This window comes from Monodelphis domestica, chromosome 2, assembly GCF_027887165.1.
Source record: "Monodelphis domestica isolate mMonDom1 chromosome 2, mMonDom1.pri, whole genome shotgun sequence".
Classification (NCBI taxonomy): domain Eukaryota; kingdom Metazoa; phylum Chordata; class Mammalia; order Didelphimorphia; family Didelphidae; genus Monodelphis; species Monodelphis domestica.
In genome coordinates this window covers 414,377,700-414,401,337 of record NC_077228.1, presented here as the reverse complement: position 1 = coordinate 414,401,337, position 23,638 = coordinate 414,377,700, and the positions used below count along the sequence as shown (strand labels likewise).

Sequence of the window (23,638 nt, the reverse complement as noted above, 5' to 3'; positions counted from 1 at the left end):
TCCTATGATTTTATGTTATGAATCTAAAGGAAATAATTGTATTTTTTATTTTCCTAAAATTCTTGAAACTGCAGAATGACTTTTTTGTTCTCTTGTACATCAAATCTTGTTGTGGATCCATGGGCTAAGTGAATCACAGGTACAAAAAGATCTGTGGCAATAATTCTTTGATACTATTGAATTCTTTTGGGAGAAATTAATTCCCTGTTCTAAATATTTCTGGTCTTGATATATATTTTCTTATTGGAATTGGGAGATTAGGATGCTATTTTTCCATATTTATTCCTTTAAACACTGTAATTTAAGAAAAATGGCAAGATTAAATTAAAAAACTTTAATCAGCACCCAAAATGTAGCCTTAGTCCATAGACCAATGCTGAGAGAAACTGGACTATATAGTTCTGGTCCCCCCCCCCCCAAACCTATGATTTCATTGATTTAGGGAATCTGGCTATGGAGAACACCTTTTTTTAAAACTTGTAGATGAGGTACTATTCTGCAACAGTTCCTCTTAGAGAGTTGCTTGGATCACTGAGAGGCTAAATGCTTTCCATAGTTTATATAGCCTGTTTGTCAGAGGCCCCATTTGAAAATAGAAGACAAATTTAAAAAGCTGTAATATAATAGAATTTCATTTACCCTATCATTTTTTAAAAGGTAGTAAAATATCAGGTAGTTACTTTTTATACGTAGTCCTATGAGTTGTTTTTTTTTTTTGTGATGTTATACTATGCCTGATTCCTGGAATGTATTCATTATTTGTCTTTTTCCAGAAGATATGTATTCCCCTAAATGCACTCCTTTATCAACTCACTATCCCATTCTTTATAATGATTCTTTAAAACTGTTTCTTCTCCACTCAAATCTCATTTATGCCTCCTTCACTACCCCCCCCCCTTTTTGGCTTGAGAACCTTGCCTTAAATCTTACAGAAATAAAATTGAGATCATTTACCATGAGCTCCTTCTTCTCTCCTCTTTCTCATCATCTATCATTCAGACTACTCCTATCTCCCCTTTCTCCCCTCCTTCTCATGAAGGGGTTAACCTTACTGCTTCCTTAGAATAAACTTCCCTAACTACTCAAGCAATTTTATTCCATCCCATCTTCTCCCACAGATTGTCCCCTCTTTCCCCATCATCCTTCACTTGGTTGCTTTTTTTCCCCACACTCTCTCTGTCTACTTGCTTATTTCCTACAGCTTACAAACATGTCTGTGTCTCCCCCATTCTGAAACAGCAGTCATTTGATCTTGTATCCCTGCTAAATATTATTATATATCTCTTCTCCCCTTTGTGACCAAACTTGAAACGGCTGTCTACAATAGGTGCCTCTACTTTCTCTTCTCTCCTTAACCATTTACAATCTGATTTCTGACTTTATCATTCCACCAAAACTACTTTCTCTAAAGTTACCAGGGATCTCTTAATTGCCAAATTGAATGGCTTTTTCTCAATTCTAATTCTCATTGACCTTCCTGAGCCTTTGGACCTTTTTCCTCCTTTTTCTCTAGGTTTTTGAGATACCACTGTCTCCAGGTTTTCTTTCTACCTATCTGAGTGCTCCTTCTCTTTCTCCTTTGCTGTATTCTCATCCAGATGTCCTCCAGAGTTCTGCTTTGGGCCATCTTCTCTTCTTTCTCTATGCTATGTCATTTGGTAATGGATTTAATTACTATCTCTTTGCTGATGATTCTCAAATCTACTTATCTTGTTCTAACCTTTCTGCTGACCTATCTCAGATCTTCAACTACTTTTTAGACATCTCAAATTGAATGTCAAGCAGACATCTTAAATTCAATACATCCAATGCAAAATTCATTATTTTACTGCCTGAACCTTAACCCCCTCCTACTTTCCCTATTATACTGTTGAGAGTAATGTTATTCTCCTAGACCTTAAAGCTCACAATCTAGTAGTGATTGTAGACTTCTCATGATCCTGCACAATCACCCAACCCCCTAATCCAATTTATCACCATAGCCTGTAGATTTTACCTTTGCAATATCTCTTAAATACCCCTCTTTCTGTTCCCTTATACTGCTACCACTTTAGTGCAGACTCTCATCACTTCACATCTGGACTATTGAAATAGCCTGATCATAGTCTCAACCCCACTCAAGCCCATCCTTCTTCATTCAGTCACTAAAAAAATTTAATGTATGAGTCTGACTGTCACTCAATAAACTGCAGTGGCTCCCTATTCCCTCTACCATCAAATACAAAATTCTCAGTTTGGTGTTGAAATCCCTTCATAACTAGCACCTTCCTAAATTTCTTAGTTTACACCTCAGTCCCCACCATGTACTCTTCAATCTAGTGATATTGGTTTACTGGCTGTTTTGAGAATAAGACATTCCATCTCTTGGCTCCAGGCATTTTCTTTATTTCCCATACCCGCTTTTCCTCTTCATTCTCCCTATTGTCTTCTTTGGCTTCCATGAAGTCCCAGTTAAAGTACCATTTTTTACAGGAAGTTTTGCTCAACCCCTCTTAATTATTGTGTCTTCCCTCTGCTAATTATTTCCCATTTATCCTACATGTGGCTAGTTTGTGCATATTTGTTTGTTGTCTTTCCACATTAGTTGATGAGCCCTTGAGAGCAGGCATTGTCTTTTGTCTCTTATTGTATACCCAGTACAATGCAGGTTCTTAAATGTTTGTTCATTGACTTAATATATCTTTTGTCCGATAACCTCTCCTCCCTTTCTCCTTTTTCTCCTATTTCACTGCTGAATGAAAAATATTTCTGTACCCAATTCTATATGTATGTGTCCTTGTTCCTTTTATCTAGTTTACATGAGAATGTGATTAAAATGCCAGGTTCTCCCCTAACTCCTTCTCAGGCAGCAAGATGGCACAGTGGATGGAGCTCACCTGGAGTCAGGAATATTCATTTTCCTGGGTTCAAATCTGGTCTCAGATATCTGACCCTGGGTAAATCACTTAACCCCATTTGCCGCAGTTCCTCATCTGTAAAATTAGCTGGAGAAGGAAATGACAAATGTAACAGTTAAATTAGTTTCTCTACTAAAAGTATATTTTATGAGGTTTATTAAAGATTATTAGAAATCAAGGATAAAGAAACACAAAATAAGAAAAGCATGTGTCTAGGGCACATTAGCCCATTCATAACCCACTCATTACATCTTGCCTGCCAGGTAGAGACATGTGTGTACTTAGAAGAGGAAGAAGAGAATCTTGGGAGGCAGAGAGACCTTTAAATAAAAATTGTGTTCTCACACTCGGGTGAGGACTCAAGTGAGATTATAGGGAATTCTGGGAAGTAGTAAGGACTTCTGGGGATCGAAGTCTGGGGTTCAAATCTCCATTTTTACATAAACTACTCAAGTATCTTTGCCAAGAAAACCCCAAATGGGGTTACAAAAAGTTGGACCCGGCTGAAATGACTGAACATCAAAATTCTTCCCTCATTTATATATATTTCTGCAGGTGCATATTGATTTTGTCAGATAGTTTTTCTAATCTTCCTTTCTCCATCCCACTCAGTGTATTCCTCTTTTCTCCCATTTCTATTCTTCTCTTAAGATCATTAAGACATAAAAGAATCACCCTCAGACCTTGTTTAAATAGACTCTCTCTGAGTTTTGATAATGATAGGCCTCAGAGGGGACACATATATCATTTACTTATATTATTCCCTCTCTGTTCCCTTTATTAGAATGTATGCAGTTTATCCTTATTTAGCCAAATTATTGATGTTATTCCTGCTTACATTTTTAAAAATTTAAATTTATTTACTTGTTTATTTGTTACATTAAAATACTCAGTTTATTTTTGTTGCTTTCTTGGGAATACTGAGTGTTTTGTTACTTGAGTATCTCAGGGACAGGTTGAGAATTTGTAATTTCTCACTGCTTTCAAAGTATTCTGATCTAGAGCAAAGTCTGATTGCTACCCTCTTGGTCTGAATTCTCTAAGCTCCTGACCTGAGTTTTGGTAAGAGCAACAATAGAATTCTGCTGGGCTCAGCTCTTATCAGTAAGCTAGGAAGTTCTGTTGGTTCAGAATGATAGAACCACTGACTCTGCCTTGTTCTAGGATCTCTGCCCTGGTTATTCCTCTTCAGGCTAGGCTAGATGCTTGAGAACTGAGATTCCATTCTGCTCATCAGATTTGAGCCAAGCCACTGCTGCTAGCTTCTGGTCTCCTCCCTTTCTCAGTACACAGCCTAGTGTTTTCCTACCTGGGGAACCACTCCTCCTGCCCCCTGGCCTCCCAGTCATCAATCCCTCACCTAAACACACAGCTAACAGCTTTTTCTCATTCCACCCTGGATCTGTGATCCAGAAGTGGGTGGTGGGCAACAAAGCTGCCAGTTGGCACCTGTTTCTGTCTCAGTGCCCTATATAGTTCTGGGGGTACCCCAGTATCAGTCTGTTGCACAGCTTCTCTCTGGGCACTGGAATGCTCAGACCAGGCATGTTTGGGTCCTCATTCCATCTCCAATGTAAGCACATCTCCCTGTCTCCCTATGCCAACTTGGGCTGGACAAAGACTCACTATGACCTTTCCTGGATTTCTGCATCAGGATTCAGTCTAGTGGATTTTCTAGGTCTATTTGGAGGACTTTCATGAGTAGGAAGGAGCCTGGCTACAATGTTTTTTGTTGCTGTCATCTTGGCTCCACCTCCTATACTCAATTATTTTAAGTGTTCTTAAAGAATTTCTATGACCACTTGTATATTTATAACAATTGCTGCTAATACTATGGTAGTGTTATTTTCTGGATTTGAATCATTAAGATTTCTTACTTTTGTTTTCCTATGGGTGGGTTTCCTTTGTTAATGGTAAGAAAAATATCTAAAACAACCAGATAAGAGAATAGTGATGCAGTTATACTAGCATGCTTTTTTCTTTAATAGTTACATGTTGTGGATAGATCTTTATCCTTTTAACAAAGGAACAAGTAAGGCATTTCTCACTACTCCCCTGCACAGAATGAATCCTCTCCACTCTAGCCCAATTGTTTTGCTTATTATTTATTGCTTGTGCTATCTGTTCGATTTACTGTGCCTTTTTGACCCCCATTCGCTTTGTGTGTTTGAGTGGCAGGCACGCTGGATTTGGAGTCAGGACCTGGGATTATCTCCTGACTATTCCTTCCTAACACTCTGTGATTTAATCAATTAGCTTATTCTGGTCTTAATTTCTTGAAATGTAAAATGGGAGGAGACCTCTGGTGTCCTTTATAGTTCTTATAATATACAGATTTGTAATTTCCCAAGATATTAGGAATGAATTGTCTTCTTTCTCCTCTTAACAATTTCTCTTCCTTTAGAGATCAGATACGTCTTTAGAAGCCTGAGAATTTTGAATCTATTCCCTCCCCCACACACACACACATTTCTCCCTTTTAATACCTCTCACTCCCCACACAGTATAGGTACTCAATACATTTTTTCCCCCAACTTTACCTTTTGTCCTAGAATAAATACCAAGTACTGGTTCCAAGGCAGAAGAGCAGGAAGGGCTAGGCAATGGGGATTAACTGACTTATCTAAGGTCACACAGCTAGGAAGTGTTTGAGGCCAAATTTGAATCCAGGACCTTCCATCTCCAGGCTTGGTTCTCTATACATTGAGCCACTTAACTGCATAATACATTTTTGTAGTGATGATAGAAATCTCTAATTTCTACCAGCAGGTCTATTAATACAACGTCTTTCTGTAAGAATCAATGAAGAAAATCTGGTGTTTATTTTGTAGAGGCAATATGTGCTGAAAAGTCCTTTTCATGTGGGTATTTCAAAGCATCCTGCTATTGAAACAAAAGTGCTAATTACTTAAACATACAAATTTTTGACTGTAGAGAATGTGTTCCAGACTTTTGTGTATATTATAGTGTTCTTTGAAATGATTGTTTTATAAATTTATTCTGGAGAAGTACTGTCTACTTTAAGTATTTAATAATATGTCATTTCAGTCCCAATAATGATAACATTGTGTATTCTTCTCTTTCAGATGGCTTTTTTAGTTAGAGATTTTGGTCCTTTCATCAACACTTACTGTGAGGGGCAGCCAGGTGGCAAAGTAAATAGATGTCTAGGCCTAGAGACAGGAATTCTCATTTTCTTGAGTCCAAACTTGTTTTTTTAAAACCTTTACCTTCCATTTTAGAATCAATACTGTGTATTGGTTCTAAGGCAGAAGAGCCGTAAAGGCTAGGCATGGGGGTTAAGAACTTGACGAGGGTTGCAGCTAGGAAGTGTCTGAGGCCACATTTGAACCCAGGACCTCCCATCTCTGGGCCTGACTCTCAATCCACTGAGCCACCCAGCTGCCCCATTGAGTTCAAACTTGACCTCAGACCGTTACTGGCTAGGTATGTGATCCTGGGCAAGTCACTTAACCTCAGTTTCTCATCTGTAAAATGAGCTGAAGAAGGAAATGGCAAATGACTCTAGTATCTTTGCCAAGAAAACTCCAGATCAGGTGAAGAGCTGGACATGACTGAACAACAGTTAAAGTGTGTTCCTGGGCAAATCACAACCTCTGAGGGTTCATTTCCTAATTTTAAAAAAATGGGAATAATAATTGACAACACTTGCTTCATTGGGGTATAAGCAAAGTACTTTGCAAGCCATAAAGTACCATATAAATGTGAATTTTGACTGATTATGAGCCTTGAGGAAACTGTGGTGTTTTAAGATTAAAATTCCTTCAACTGAAGGGCAGATTGGTAGGTGAAGGACTGGTCTGAGATGAAGAGATTTCATTATGGATTATAATATACTTTGGGTTAAATTTGTACAAATTTTTTTTTCTCTCTTGGGCCTGGAATGATTATTGACCGCTTAATAAAAATGATAGTATCTCCAGAAATGTAACCCATTAAATAAAAAAAAAATTCTTTTAAATCTGTCTAGGAGAAGGGTCATGCCCTTATTCAAAGGTGAACATTATCTGTGAAAAGAACCCTTGAGAGTGATATTTATTTATAGCCTTCATATTCTCAAGCAATATTGTAGGACGATCAAGTAAATTAGTCTGCGAGAGTTGCCAAAAATCACATCTCTTTCAGCCACAGAGTGGGCTTAAAAGTTTATAGTATTGAATTTAAACTTCTCTTGTGGTATATAGTGAAACTTGCTCATTTCCAATCAAGCTGTGGGAGGATCTAAAACTTTAAGCTCTCTTATAATAATATTTTCTGATTGGATATGTCTTATTCTCCACATTTTTTTTTGTGGTGAGTTGAGGACACTTTAAATGTTGTCTAAATTAATTTTTTTAATTACATGAAGTTTTGAGAAAGTTAATGCATAGATGAGGAAAGATATTTGGCTCATATAATTATTCGGTTCTGCAAACATTTGTAAGTACCTGGTATGTGCATGAGAGATAGTTTCGTGGCATGGTGGATAGAGAGATCTCTTTGGAGGTCAAGTCTTGGCTCTGGTCCACATAGCTGTATGAACATGATCAGAGCTAGACACTGTGAAGATGCTCCAAGTTGGAGGATGAGGAAAGATAGCAGGGCCACTGGATAGAGAGTACATAGAGGGGTATAAGGGGCAATAATAAAGGTAGAAGGGAGCCTGGTCTGAAGGGCTTTCAGAACTAAACTGCCTTGTGCTTTGTACTATGCCACTTCCCATTTCAAACTCCCTGGCATAGTGTTCAAGGCTTTCCTGGATCAGGTTCCAATCTACTCCATTTATAAATGTATTCCCTATAGCCTTTCCTCACATACCCTATACAAGAGCCAGGCTAGTATTTTCTGACTGTGACTGTGCTCTGAATCATACTGTTTCATACAGCTTCCCTTTACCTTCTCCTTTGCTCCTTGAATCTGAGACTTAAACTCTTAAACAAACCCTTCAGTGCCCAGCTCAAATGGACCATGATTCATCCCATCACAAGATTTATTAACAAGCATTTTATTAAGTGACTAGTATATGCTAGCCATTTGGATACAGATACAAATGTTCAGTAGCCTTTGTTATCGAGGAGCTTGCAATCTCCCTGAGAGAGCATGGAAGTGTCTAGTTATATGATGCAAAAAAGATAAAATTGTGAGTAAAGAGGATAAAGAAAGATTTCATGTAGTAGTTGTGACTTTAAGTTAATCTTGAGGAAATGAGATGCTACGATGTAGAAATGAGGAGGAAGAGCATTCTGGGCACAGGAAACAGCAAAGGCACAGGGATGCAATGGAGTATTGTAGAAGAGCAACAACATGGAGGCTAGTTCGGTTTAACTGGAGTGTGCTTTAATGTCGAGTCCTGTGACGTAAAGGTAGTTTTTGGCAGGATTGTGAAGAGCTTTTACTGCCTAATAGTGGAATTTATATTTGACCTTGGAGTCTATAGGAAGCCATTGGAGTTTAAATTTTTCAGTGAAATGGTCAGATCTGGACCTAGAGAAAAAATATTTTGGTAACTATGGAGAGAATTTTTCATTTTTCTCTCCCCTTCCCAGTATTTCCCCTCTTTCCTACACACATACATTCTAAGTAGCTCTGTTGCCTTAGACTCAGTAGCTAAACATTTAAACAACTCTGAGATACCACCACAGCATACCTATTAGATTGGCCAACATGACCAAAAAAAGAAAACTATAAATGTTGGAGGAATGTAGGAAAATTCAGACATTAATATACTGTTGGTTGAACCGTGAACTGATACAACCATTATGGAAAGCAATATGAAACCAGGCTCAAAGGGCCATAAAACTACACTGACCCAGCAATACCATTACTAGATCTGCCTTCCAAAGATCAGAGATAAGAGAAAAGGACCAAACTGTACCAAAATATTTTTAGCAGTTTTTTTTTTTTGTGGTGGCAAAGAATTAGAAATTGAAGATTTGTCCCTCACTGTAGAAATTTTTTGTAATTGTATTGTATTCTAGAAAATATATTTTAGTATTGTAATCTATAGAAATGGATGAACAAGTTGTGGAATATGGTTGTAATGGACTACTGATGTGCAGTGATGAATAGGATGAGTTCAGAAAAACCTAGAAAGACTTCTATGAACTGATGCAAAGTGAAGTGAGGATATTCAGGAGAACTATCAATACAGGAGCAGAACTATTATATGATGATTTGTTGTGAAGCACTAATCCATTATCAGCAAAAGCAAGTCTCAAACAACTCTCCAAGATAACCACAATAGACTCATGATGAAAATGCTATCCACAGCCAAAGAAAGAAATGTTGGAGTCTGAGTACAGGTCAAAGCATGCCATTTTCTACTGTATTTGTCCATAAGATTTTTTATTGTATATGTGATATGTGCCATCTATCATGACATAAGCAGTACGGACATATGTATTGCATAAAAGTACTGAGATAACCTATATCAGACTATACCACTTGGGGGTTGGGGAGAGAGGGAAGGAGAAAATCTAAATCCTAAAATGTGAGAAAACAATTGTCAAAAATTGTGTAAAAATTAAAAATAAATCTCAATAATAAAATTAATATATTTTAGGAGATTTATTAATGATCATTAGAAATAAAGGAATAAAGAGGATACAAAATAAAGACCACCTGCCCATGGCTGATCAGCCAGTTCAAATGCTAGCTTTACCACCACCAAGCTTAGAACCAGAAGTAAAGAGGCAGGACCCTTTCATGTCCTTGCCTAATAGCCCCTGTCTAAAGGAAGTACATAATAACAGGAAGTCAGTGGGCTCCTGTAAAATGTAGTTATTTTTTAGGGTAACAGATTTTCAATTATACAATTATTTCTACATGTAACTGAAAAAATAAATGTTAATTAAAAAAAGATTAAGCAGCTAAGAAATGTTAGCAGTGTTTACCTATAATTACTGCCTACCTTTGAACCTTAATGATAGTATGCAGGATCTTATGTGCCTTCTCAATCAAAAAAAAGGAAAGAGGGGGCAGCTAGAGACGGAAGGTCCTAGGTTCAAATTTGGCCTCAGACATTGCCTAGCTGTGTGACACTGGTCAAGTCACTTAATTCCCATCACCTAGTCCTTTACTTGGAAGGTAAGGGTATTTAAAAAAAAAAGACACCTGTATGAATCTATTTGTATTGTATTATAATCTATTGTATTTGACTGTATTCTAATTCTTTGAAAATTGGTAATCCATTTATGGTACATATATACACACACATACACACACACACACACACACACACACACACACACACATATATATAATCCTTTATCAATCAGCATATCCTCATTGCTAAACCTAACATAGTCGTCTCTATTCTTTGGCATTTTTGTAGGGCTTTAAGGGTGCTAAAACTTTTTATATTTGGTTTTAATCCTTACAAAAACCTGTGAGATCAATAGCAACTGTAACAATGGCACAATTAGAAACATTGCAAATGTTTCTGCAAATAATTTAATGGTCTACCTAATATTATGAATTAGTTTAGCACCTTTTGGCAGTACTATTGGTCTGTTTTTCAGAAATACCATTGAGTGGGGAGCAGGTAGGTGACTCAGTGGATTGAAACCCAGATTCAGAGATGGGAGGGAGGTCCTGGGTTCAAATTTGATCTCAGATACTTTCTACCTGTGTGGCTCTGGGCAAGTTAATTAACCTCCTTTGCTCCCTTACTGCTCTTCTGCCTTGGAACCAATCATAGTACTGATACTAAGATGGAAGGTAAGGGTTTTAAAAAAAAGAAAAGAAATATCATAATCACCTTAGCACCATGGACTAACAATCTAGTTCAAGTACTTAAGTACTTATATTTTGCATTTTGTGTGCATCTGATGGCCCAGGAGTTTTGTATTTTAAACAAAATAATGAGCCACGAATAGTTGGCTGATAAAGAACTGTTCGCTTTCTTCCTTTCACATGATGTGAATTTGTCCAAGAGGAATTGTTGCAAATTTCCTGTGTTTATTTTTCTGCTATCCTTCCTGCCAAGGTGAAATGTATGAGACATACAATGAATATAAGTGTCAGGCTATATTATACAGCTCATCAATAGGAGGTAGAGAATTGTGTCAACAAATAATTTTATAACCTCTCTGCTTAATTATAATTAGGAACATAATTAAAATATGCCAGGAGTCATTGCAGTCAATAATCCTCATATTTGAGACTCATTATCAGTTTATTGTTTAGATCTTGCCTAAGGAGCTAAAGAGAATCTGCCTTTTCAGAGCTGGTCAGAAGCAGAAAGCTCTTTTGACCAGAACCTCTACCAACAAGGAGCATTTGTAACAGTGGACACTCTTATGGGCACTGGACAAATATATTCTCTCAAGGCAAACTTTTTTGGCCACCGATATCATATATAAGATGCTTTTACTTTTGAGGCACCCTGCTATTTGAACAGAGAAATAACAATCTTTTGATAATGGAGAAAGGATTGGAAATTTGACTTCACATAGATGGAGAAACATCAACAATAATCCTAACTAGTATTTAATTCATTACATGTCTTATTTGATTCTTGTCATAATCCTGCAATATAGGTACTATTGTTGTCCCCATTTTATATGTAAAGAACTTATGACAGAGATCAGTTGGATGACTTACCCATGGTCATGCAACAAGTAGAATCTGAAACAGAAGTTGTATTCAGGTCTTCTTGACTTCAAGTTCAACACTCTAATCTACCCTGCCATCCAGATGTCAAATTATGTCAAGGAAAATGAAGGTATGATCCCAAATTGGCAAAAATTAAAAAAAAAAACCATTTACCTTAGTCTTAGAATCAATACTTTGTATTGATTCTAAGACAGAAGAGCTGTAAGGTCTAGGCAGTTGGGGTTGCATGACTTGTACATGGAGGAAGTATCTGAGGTCAGATTTGAACCTCCTAGGTCTGGCTCTCTAGCAACAGAGCCCTCTAGCTACCCCTAAACTGGCAAAACTTTGACACTTACCAGTAACTAGTCCTTTTTTCCTTCGAGCTAAATAATCCTAACATAGATTATAAAATTTTGATGTTTTTATTTCCATCTCAATGAAATTGTCACCTCTGTATATCAAATTCAAATTTTGTCTATTTAAAAAATATTTATTATTATACATCAAGGATGCATACTTTCATAAACCTAGGCCCTCCTTCCACTTTTGAAAAGAATAACTTCTACATTTAGTAATGATCTTCATTAATGACTTGGCCAGAAAAAAAAAATCATCATCTGATGACTGGCCTTCTGGTGATAAGCCTCTCCAAATTTAATTGTCCTGGGCTTTGGACACATTAATGTAAATGCTGGAACAGGGATTGAATCTTTTGACACTAAGTCCAGTAGAATGTTGGAGGTTGTGTGATAAAAGATGAAAAAGAATACATTCCAAATATATACAGATTAGTAGACTAGAAGGTAGAGTTTGGCCAAGGAAATTATTGAAAGTACCTGAAGAAAGATTCTTTAAAGTATAAATTTCTTTTTACTTCTCTTGACATGTATAGACATACAAATATATGAACAAATGAGATAATGTTTTATAAAGCACTTTGCGAACCTTAAAAGCACAATATATAATCAATTATCAATATATGTTATCAATTATTATTGTCATTTGCATAAAAAAGAAAGTGAGCATATAGGCTCAAACCAATAAAAAATCAGTCAATAAAATAAAAGATTGTAACTGATTTGTATATTTATTTGTAATTTCCATTGTTTACTAATCATTCATTCCATCATCAAAGATTTGTATATTGACTTGAATTAATTGATACCTATCTTGTCCATGTTTTCCTAGTCTTGGATGATTTGAGGAGAGATAAATCCCTTTCTATCAGTTGGTTCAGGCAAAAGATAACACCTAAATGGAGCCTTGAAAGATTTTAACTGGTTAAGAGAAAGAAGATGTCTATTTTAGGCCTTATAAATGGTTTCTATAAATGCAAGGAGGTCCCATTGTCATGTAGGTATCTCACCTTGCTATTGAGTCTTAGTCATGGAAAATGGGGACTTGTTTTTGGAAAAGTTGGAGCACTGCTAGCATTTCCATTGATCCAATAGTTACGAAATCATCTGGCAAAAAGTACTTACTTTTCTATTGCATCAGTTTTTAACATGGTAGATTGGCTGTTTTCACCTTTAAAATTTGCTTAGCCTCTGGGCATTGAGAGCAACAAAACATTGCCATATTACTTATGTATCAAATTATCTCATGACAATTATGAAGCTAATTTGGAAGAGAGCAGTTATGTGCAAGAACACTTTCCAGGCATGAAAATATCAAAAGTTTTATAGTCATGCTTATAGTATAGTTTTCTTTTGAACTTTGCATCAAAGAACAAAATGAAATATTGATAGAAAGTACGTAGTTCTCTGAAATTCTTAAGCCAAAGAATATCTTCCTAGAAGGAAATACTTTCGTTTCTTAAAATTTCAGCCACAATCTGGTGTGTGTGTGTGTGTGTGTGTGTGTGTGTGTGTGTGTGTGTGTGTATGAGTGTGTGTGCATACCCACACATGCTCATGTGCACAGATATATGCCTTGGTTCTATGTTTTTGTCATATCTAGTTTAAACTATTCACTTTTGGACATTGTAAGAAGCCTTTTATTCCTGGTGTATGTATGTGACCTCATTTCCATTTAAATCTGCCTCTTAAATAATTTACAGAAGATGACAGTTGGGGCACCTACTGTACTGTGTCCCAGGAGCCAAAGGTCACTTTGCTCTGCTTCTTTGATTCATTTGGTAATCTGATATAGTGCCTAGATAGCTGCTTCCTGTCTAGTCCCAGTGGCATAGTGTAGGATGAGTATTTTTTCCTTTTCTCTGACTTTCTCTGTCTAACATTTTTCTCCGTATCTAATTTTAGACTTTTCAATTCAATTTTTACTTGTCTGAGTGAGTAGGGACAAGGAAAAAGAGTAAATGGAGGGTTACTGTGCCGGCTTGTGGACCTGGAGATCAGAACTGTTGGTGCTTGACCTTTGTCTCTTTTCTTAGTGGATTGCTTCCCACGGCCATCTAAGTTAATTTCCCATTATCCTCTTGTCTTTGGAAACATAATCCTCTATACCAAGAGCCTAAAAAAAATCAGACAGCAAACTTAAAGGTAATTTAATAGACTACATATAATAGTGCCTCATTTATCTGCAGTTAAGTCTTAAAGCATCCTAATTCCTTGTGCTCCCAAAGCCAAGTATAAGGAGAAAAGATTAAAAAAAGAAACCCACCTCAAATAATTGTCTTGAAGTCCTTGCAGTATTTCACTCCATCGTATGGTAGAAAGAGAGTTGGACTTGGAGCCAGGACACTTGTGTCGATTCCTGCTTGAAACACTTACAGGAATAGGACCATGGACAAGTTACTTAACCTCCCTGAGATTCTTTTTCTTCATCTGAAAAAGGACAACAATATTTTGTTAGCTATCTCACAGGGTTGTGAGTAAGGCCCATTACAAAGTCAAGTCAATGATCAAGTTCTATACAAATGAGTTATTTACTCTAAGGGTCCTCATGCACAGTCTTATTGGCTTTTATTTTATTCCCATTGATATTTTTTGGTCACATATTTTCTTTCTTTTTTAAAAATCCTTACATTCTGTCTTAGAATTGATACTAAGAATAACAACAACAACAAAAAGAATTGATACTAAGTATCTATTCCAAGGAAAAACAGAGGTAAGGGCTAGGCAAATGGAGTTAAGTGACTTGCCCAGGGTCACACAACTAGGAAGTATCTGAGGTCATATTTGAACCCAAGACTTCGATTCTCCAGGCCTGGTTCTCTACCCACTGAGCCACTTAGCTATCCCTTGGTTACTTATTTTTCCAGGCCACAGTGAATTAAGAATAGTAGGTTAGTGGGTCAATGGGTAAATGAAAAGACATATAGAGCCAGAATCATATAATTAATAGCTAGCTGCTTATTGGTCAAAGAAGAGACAGAAAAACTAAAAAAATTAACTTAGAACTCTATTGCCACATATAGTATAGTCATAATTTGGTAGCTATGTGGCACAGTGGATGGAGTGCTGGGCCTGGAGGCAGGAAAGTTTATCTTTCTGAGTTCAAATCTGGTCTCAGACATTAGCTGTGTGGTCCCTGGGCCTGTCACTTAACTCTGTTTGCCTTAGTTTTCTCAACTGCAAAATGAGCTGGAGAAGAAAATGGTAATCCACTTAAGTATCTTTGCCACAAAAATATCAAATGGGTTCATAATGAGTTGGACATGACTGAAAATGACTGAACAAAAACAAAAACATAAAAGTTGTTTGTTATGATTCTATCATCAAGAAAGAGTTCAGTATTCTTGGTTTTAAAAGGAAGGCAAATATACAGAAAAGTTTTTTTTTTTTATCAGATGTGTGAAAGGATTAGCTTCTGTTACTTGGAATATTTATTTTGGAATATTCCCTTGCCCAATAATAATGTGATTAGATGAGGCTAGAGTTTGTTTCTGTTTTTCTACCAAATAAAATAATTACTAGTTGGAAGGGACCAGGAGGAGGGAAGGATAATAGGGAGTTAGTAGATAAGATTAAGTGTACAGATAGTAATAGAGTAACACCTACATAATACTGATGAGTTTGACTTCAGGCCTATATAAACTAGTACTGAAAGAATGGATGAGCATCATGGCCAGTCTACCAGGAGTGACCTTTGAAAAAGGCAGCTGTGAATAGGTATCTGGATTTAGAGACAGGAAGATCTGAGTTCAGATACTGCCTTAGATAATAGCTGTTTGATCCAATTAGCTTCACTATATCTCCATTTTCTCATCTAAAAAATAAGAGAGTTGGACTCATGGTTCTATGGAAGAGTGTGGGGAAAGTCAAAGATACAGAAGGATTAAAGAAGAGCCAATATTACTCCAATCTTTTGTTTTTTTAAATGCATAGATAGTGAACATCTGGAAAGGAAGCATGATCACAAAGAACTAGCCTGGCTTCACTGAGATAAAGTCCCATCAAACTAAATTTTATTTTTCTTTTTCCTTCTTTTTCTCTTTCCCCTCCTTTATTTTATTTAGAAAAATTTTCCATGATTCCATGATTCATGATTCCTGCCCTTTTCTCCCCCCTCCCAAAGCTGACAAGCAGTTCCACTGGATTATACATGTAACATCGTTCAAAACCTATTTCCATGTTATTCATATTTGTAGTAGAGTGATCTTTTAACATTAAAACCCTAGTCATATCCCTATCAAACTACATGATTTATGTTTTTCTTTTGCATTTCTGTTCCTATAGTTCTTTCTCTGGTTGTGGATAGTGCTCTTTCTCCTAAGTTCCTCTGGATTGTCCTGGGTCATTGCATAGCTGCTAGTAGAAAAGTTTATTATAGTTGATTGTGCCATAATTGATCAATCTCTGTGTACAATATTCTGGTTCTGCTCCTTTTCCTCTACATCAATTCCTGGAGGTTGTTCCAGTTCACATTAAATTCCTCCAGTTCATTATTCCTTTCAGCACAATAATATTCCATTACCATCAGATGCCACAATTTGTTCAATCATCCAATCAATGGATGCCTCCTCATTTTCCAATTTTTTTGCCATCACAAAAAAATGTGTCTATAAGTATTTTTGTACAAGTCTCTCTACTGGTAGTGAGTTTGTGACAGTGGAGGTCTTCAAAGTAAAGGTTGGATGACCACTTGTCACGTATGCTGTAGAAGGGATGCTTGATCAGGTATGCGTTGGCTTAGGCAGCCTTTGAGTTTCCATCCAATTCAAATTCTATAATCTTGTGACATTAGCTACTTTGTTAAAAGGTCTATGAACCTTTGCTTAATAAATAGGACAATTGAGAGCCATTAAAATTATTACCACTAACTTGAGATAAGTCAGTTAAACAAACCTTCATTCAAGCAGTTCTATATTTTACTTTTCTAACTCATCAAAGCCAAGTTCTTATACTCTAAATCTGTATCAAGCATTACTCTATTTACTGGGGTTACTGGAAGGTAGGTACAATCCAGTCTATTTATGATGTACTCCTTTGAGGTTTGTTGACCTTTTACTAGTTCTTAATTACTCTTAATGTTTTTTAAAAACTGTTACCATTAGTTCCAAGGCAGAAGAGCAGCAAGGGCTAGCCAATGGAGGGTAAGGGACTTGCCCAGGGTCACCCAGCTAGGAAGTGTCTGAGGATAGATTGAACCTAGGACCTCCCATCTCTAGACCTGAATCTCAATCCTCTGAGTCACCCAGCTTTCCTCTCTTAATTTTTTTTTTTGGTCCCTTATAAGACTACCTTATCATGTGCATGTTATACTTATATATGTGAATGGAGTTTATGCCTTCTTTTGGTACTAAGACACTGGAATATATGACTTATAACCAATATTTCAATTCCTTTATTTTTTGTTCTTTAACTTTTTGTTCACTTAATAATAAATAATTTTCCATTATAATGATCATATAATGGTAATTTATAATTTATGTGTATTGTTTTGGTTACATCACTGCTGGGCACTTGGAAACTGCTATAAAAGACAAGGTGGTAATCCTCAAGAACTGCTTGTTCTAGCGAAGAAAACCACATGTACACAAATAACTACAGTATTAAAGAGTATGTTATCAATCCTCAAGTAAGGTATGAATACGGTTCTGTTTGCATTCACAGGAGGGCAAAAGCCTTTCTGACTATTTTGAAGATCAGGAAGGAGATAGCATTTGAAACTTTTTGAAGGTACAGTAGGAGAGCTTTACAGGAACAAGGAAGCAGAGCAGAGTCACTGGGATGGGAATGGGGCCAGAAAAGTGAGAAATATGTTTTGGAAATGGTAACTAGTTCAATTTGGTTGAATCTTTCTTTACTTGAGGGTGAGAAGTACATGAGAAAGATGGAAAAGTTGACTGGAGTTAGATTGCATAGGGCCTTCGAGATAGTGGAGGTCCCTGATTTTTAGAATATCCTCTCACTCTCATTCTGAAAGAATTGATTTATTTTTTAAAATTACAGGACCAGTATCTTAATTTATCTGCTTAACAAAGGGGTGATTAATACCTCCTCCCTACTAGAATGATAACTTTGTTTTGCCTCATATAGTATAGAAATGTTTTTAGTGTTTCCACCCCCCCCCATGCCCCACATATCCCTGGTACTTTATAATATAGTAAGCAGTTAAAATATTTTTTTGAATTTAGTTGAAAATTTAAATTCATTTCAAAGCACACAACTTTTGATTTTCCATGTAATTGGGGGGGGGGTTCAGAACTAGCTCACCTAAGGGATAATTGGGTAGCTCAGTGGATAGAGAGTCAGTTCTAAAGATGGGAGATTTATGTTTTCCAATCTAGCCTCAGATATTTTCTAGCTGTTTGACCCTGGGCAAATCACTTAATCCCAGGTGCCTAGCCCTTAATTCTTTTTTCATCTTGTATAGCATAGATTCTAAGTCAGAAGCTAAAGATTTTTTTTTTAATACTGGCTTACCTGATAAAATATCTTTTCCTTCATATGTAAATAATTACTGTTAACTTGTAGCAAAATTGACTTGTTATACTTTTTTCATTTTTATATAACATATAACTGGATAGTCAGTAATTGAAAAATGAAGAATTGGTTCTCTTTGTACAAATGAACTCTGATTTCTTAGTAAATGAAAACAGGGTTTTTAAAGCTCAGCATACATGACACTAATGAGGTTCCAGGTCATGCTTTAATTACTACATTGGTCATCTAGGTCTACTCTGTTTCATCACCCAAAACTACCTTACCTCAAACAGCTCTCTTCTTTGGATGGAGTGGAAAAAAGTTTGCCAGTACAAATCTCTTTGTTTAATAATAAAAGATATTTTATATGTTAGTGCTATTGGTTATCATAGATATTCCTTAAAGAAGTAATTTTGTATATGGTTCTGGCATTTGTGAGTCTCAGGAGATTTGGATGATCTTTTTTTGCTATTTGCTGTGTGACCCTTGGCAAGTCACTTCCTTCTATGAGCCTGTTTTCTCCTCTATAAAATGAGACTATATTAGGACAAGGGGTCTTAATATGCCTCACTTCAACCTCTAATGATAGATTTCAGGAGGTCTGTGAACTTGGACAGAAATCATTAATTCAATTAATTAAATATATAAAAATTATATTCTGAGAAATGGGTCCATGGGTTTCACCAGATAGTCAAAAGGGTCCATGTACCAAAATATTTAAAGATCTCTGCAGAAGATTATTGATCTCTAATATTTCCCCCACTTCTAAGTTTCTTTGAGCTTGTGATTCTATGACCTGTGCCATTTCTTTGCTTAAAATTATTAAAAATGAAGCTGTTGTTCTGTCATAATAGTTTAACTAAAAATTATTTTCCAGCCAGCAGTTTCTTGGAGCATTGTGAATGGTCTCCTCAACATTCGTTCTCTAGGTAGCCTGAAGAGTGTTTGCTTAAAATCTCACGGAACTATAGTAGGTGTATGATGCAAAACCCCTGCTTACTTACCCAGATCCATTTTTCATCTACACTTTTCTTTTTACATCTACTTTCTTTTTATGCTTCTGTTTTCATTAGTGATGTGCAAAGAAAACAAATAAGACTGAGCTCTTTACTGCCTTTTAATGTTCCCTTGACTGCTATCTGCATTACTACAAAAAAGATCAGTGTGCAAAGGGGGTGTTGACCTAGGACAAACTATTAAGAGTGCTATTGGCTCTTCTAGCAGAAAGGACATGCAGGTTATCATCCTTTTTTATTTTCTTTAAAAAAATTTTATTGATTTGTTTTTACATGACCTTCATAGCTCAGTATATCCATCTCCTCTCCCACACAGAGTCATCCCTTATAACCAAGATTAAAAAGAGAGGGAGAAAAAGGACTTTAGCCAGACTAACCAACCCATAAATTAAACCATATTTCTCTTTTCTACTTCCTTTGTCCCCCAAATCTGCCAATAAGAGATGGAGACATATTTTCATGTTCTTCTTCATGCATATGTTGACCAAGGGTTAATGCTGCTGCAGGTCAGTGATGTTAATTCAGGGGTGGTGTGACCATTTAGAACTCTGGGTGGCTGGGGGCTGGTAACCCAGGATTCCAATTTACCCCTGCCTTAGTAATAGTAGTAGTAGTGGTAGTCTGTCGGTAAGGGAGGATGACGATTGTCTTTGTGCGTTTTCATCTATTTATCTCTTAAGGAAAGGAAGAATGTTGATGGTCTCCCTTCTCTTTTTGCCCCCAGTCATCTGGTTTTGGGGGGGGGTGTTAGCTAGACAGGGTTGGATAGATAGGCTGATGAACGCCTTTGCCACCTCCAGCCATGAGTGGTCTAATAGTTATATAGCCTAGTTTGAAATAGAGTCACTTGAATTGATGCACTCAGGTGATGCCATGTCAGCTAAAGTGGTCACACATCCATACCACATTTGTTTAACAAATCAGAAACCCATAATTCTCTGTGATAGAAATCATTAAAATTATGCCTAGAAATCCTGCATTGTCAGCAGTATTTCCTGAAGTCTGATTAGAAATTCATTCATTTCTCATTTTCTTGCTTAGGAATTAGCAGTTTCCAGAGACACTTGCATTTTCTCAGCCCTCGAGGAGGGAGTTCAGAAGTTTGCTCTGCCACTGAGACGTTGGCTGTGAAAAGGCGGAGATTTCAGCCTCCAATGCCGTGCCTTTAGTATGTGAGAGAGCCTATCATATTCCACTCTAGTGCTTCCTCTGTAATCCAAGCAATAGCCACGCAGCCTGTTTTATTGTTTGTAGAGTCGTTCTGTGGATCCCCTCCTTTGCGTAGAGGGGAGGAATAAGAGAGAGGACAAGTGGGAGGGTTGATGATTGAGTTGTACCAGTGCGAAGGAAGGAGCGGACGGACCGGAGCACTTTGATTTTTCTCCAGTAACCTGTTTGGGTGGGAGAACTATTGCCTTTGTGAGAGATCGGCAAGCCGGCACCCTAAGTTAAAACTGAGTCTTTATTCCCCAGAGCCAGGAGGAGTTACTTCCTTATGCAACAGCAGGCTGGATTTCAGTCCCTGGGGGAGAAAGATGCCTGGGAGAGGAATAAGATTACAGTCTTGGAGGCTAGGTGCACAAGGAGCAAATGGGGGTGCTTTGGGGCTTTACTGCACAGAGTCCTAACAAGTTTATCTGAAACCAAGATCCTGCTTCATTTGGATTGTTTTTCTTTTCTTCTGTTGTATTTGGCTGTGGACGAAACATCCTTGAGGGAGAGGACTTGGGAAGATCATATCAACTTTGTGACCCAGTACCAAAGTGTGACTAGTTCAAACACAGTGTTGCTCTTTACTCTTTTTCCTGGATACCCCTTTCAGACTCGGCCTCCCACTCCCTCCTCTCATTCTTTTAAAGGAATGGCCAGAAGTAACCCTTTTGGATTTTGCACTGAATATTGCTTAACTGGTGGGAAGGTGAGGAGAGCATTTTGTTAAAGGACCAGGAGCCACTTTTTGAAAGACAGCTTTTTGTTAGGGCTGATTTTTGTGTATAGTAAATTCTGATGTAAAGAAGATGAAAAAGGAATGTGCTTCAGGTTCCTTCAGACTCAAGCCAAACTCAGGTTCTCTCTCACGTGCTGTAAGCTGGATAAATTTCTCCTCCTTGTCCAAGCAGACAAAGAGGTTGTTTCGCAGTGATGGGGAGCTCTCAATATGTGGGCAGCAGGTAGAAGATGATGATGAAAATTGGATCTACAGAACTCAGCACAGAAAAGGTGACTGCTTTATTTTGGATTTGTTATTTAGATGCTTTTGTTTATGACAATAATTTAACTTTATCATCTTTGTCTTATATATCTCTTCAGATGGTTTAATTCAATGGCATCTGCTTACATGTCAAAATAATTTGCTTCCAACAAGCTTGACCTCTTGTCCTCCTAAGGGGAAAAAAATTGTTCCTCCTCTTCATCTTCACTTAAATTGTTCCTCCTCTTCATCTTCACCTAATAGCAGAGGACCATATTTGAGTAATAAGGATAGGGATTAAAGGAGGAAAGCTTTTTTCTAGAATAATGCATTTTGAAAATTCACAGCAGTCATATCTTACCTTGCACTATTATGGCGTCTTCCTTATAAGGAGATATCCATTGAGTTATATACATTTTCATCAGTTCTTATTGCAATCCTTCCAGATACAAATTAAACAGATGATAGTATAATGAATTGAGAAAAATTAGCTGCATAGGGATAAAGGGACTTGGCCTCGGGGCTTTCATTCAGAAAGAAACTGGAATCAAGGGATTAGAATCAAGTTCTTTTCCTGGTACCAGTCTTATGTTCTTTTTCCTGGATTAGACCATATGCTTACCTTCCTTAGTGTGTGGAAAATAGTAATTTTTTAGCTGGAAACTTGGAACATAATTCAATATTAATAAAAATCCCCATTTTTTGGGGTTTGTTTAGAATTTCTACAATTTCACTCAACTGTGGTTAAGGACTTCCTGAAGGCAACCGAATGCCTAAGTTCTAAAATGGTCTCTCCTTTCTGTGGAGGGCTCAGCACGGTTTCGGAGCACTGTGTCACTCTGACAAAGGAGCCTAGTTCAGGCATTCCGCATGACTGTGTTGCCTTGCTTATCACATTCTTTCCACAATGGCTTACTGCCTTGTCAGAACCCTTCATTAACCTACACGAAATAGACGAAATAGAATAAATGTGAGGAAACAAACTTTACTTAATTCATGTTTGTGTCATTGAGGCTGGGGGATGGGATCTGGGAGAGCTTCTTAAATTTAGCCCTTCAGTATGTATTGTGAGACTGAACACAGGTATTAAGCTAGTAGCTCATTTTCAATTAAACTGGGTCTTAACACTTAATAACATACATGAGGGACTGATTGTGCTCTGAAGTTGTCAGTTTTGTTTCATGCCTGGACAGCCAACTGTGGTCAGTAGACTGAGAGCTTAAAATGAAAAGCCTCATTCCAAAGTGCTGTATGAAAAAGGACAGACAATGGAATAACATTTGCCTTTTTCTTCCCTGACAAGAGCCAGTGAATTTTTGCTTTTCCCAATTTAGGAATAAACCATGGTGGTTTCAGTAATGATTGGGTTGTAACCTTTGTAGCAAAAACATTAAATGGGTGTATTCAGCTGTGATGTGGAAACTAGAGGATGTAACTGGCAAAGTCCTGAATATTTTTTTCCTTTAGAAAGTTGCTTTTAGTCTTTTCTTTTTAAAGTAGCTATTGAGTAAACGATAAAAATCATTTAAAATTACATTTTAGAATTTTGATAAGAGCTTTTATAAGAGTAGGTGTGTTCAGGGAGAAAGAGATTCTGCTGGTCTGGTATGTGTTAATTTCATTTGAAATTAAACAAACACCGCACACTTCACTTATAAAACATAACGAAGTGATTGTCAAGAGCACAGGAAGGGGGAGGACTTGTTTGTGTAGTTAAACATCACTGTACAAAAGATTTCATCCTTTATCCCTGCAACCAAGGAGTACAGTTAATGAATGAAGACTAAAAAGACTTGTTAGTACAGTGCTTACATTTAGGTGGCTTCTTGAAACCTGTAGGCTTTATGAGGTGCAAGCATTTTGTGATATAGGAAATGGATTTTCCTGAAAAGTTAACTCTTAAGAACAAAACTCAGGGCATCTACTCCCATTTAAAAAGTTCCTACAGAAAAAGTTCTGCTCTCAGCTTTGATTTACTGCCTCTGTGAAAGGTCTTACAACTCTATGTTCATTTGTAGAGCTATGGTTTTTCCATTTGTTTATGCTTAAAGCAAATGAAAAAAATATTTAAGAAAAATTGCAGATGGGGTATAGTTGGAGCATATC

General features: G+C 37.0%; 1 protein-coding gene across 4 annotated transcripts in view; it reads left to right on the top strand.

Annotated features, from left to right (window-relative positions):
• Window positions 1–23,638, top strand: part of NHSL1 (NHS like 1) — a 268,808-nt gene that overhangs the window by 89,485 nt on the left and 155,685 nt on the right. For 2 of the 4 annotated variants that reach the window (XM_007484627.3, XM_007484626.3), the window contains exon 1: window positions 18,365–21,561. The exons of the other annotated variants lie outside the window; for them this stretch is intronic. In XM_007484627.3, coding sequence (XP_007484689.2) covers window positions 21,360–21,561 — 202 coding nt within the window. In that variant the 5' untranslated portion in view covers window positions 18,365–21,359. Of the gene's footprint in view, window positions 1–18,364; window positions 21,562–23,638 lie in introns of those variants that run through there. 4 annotated transcript variants of the gene reach the window in all.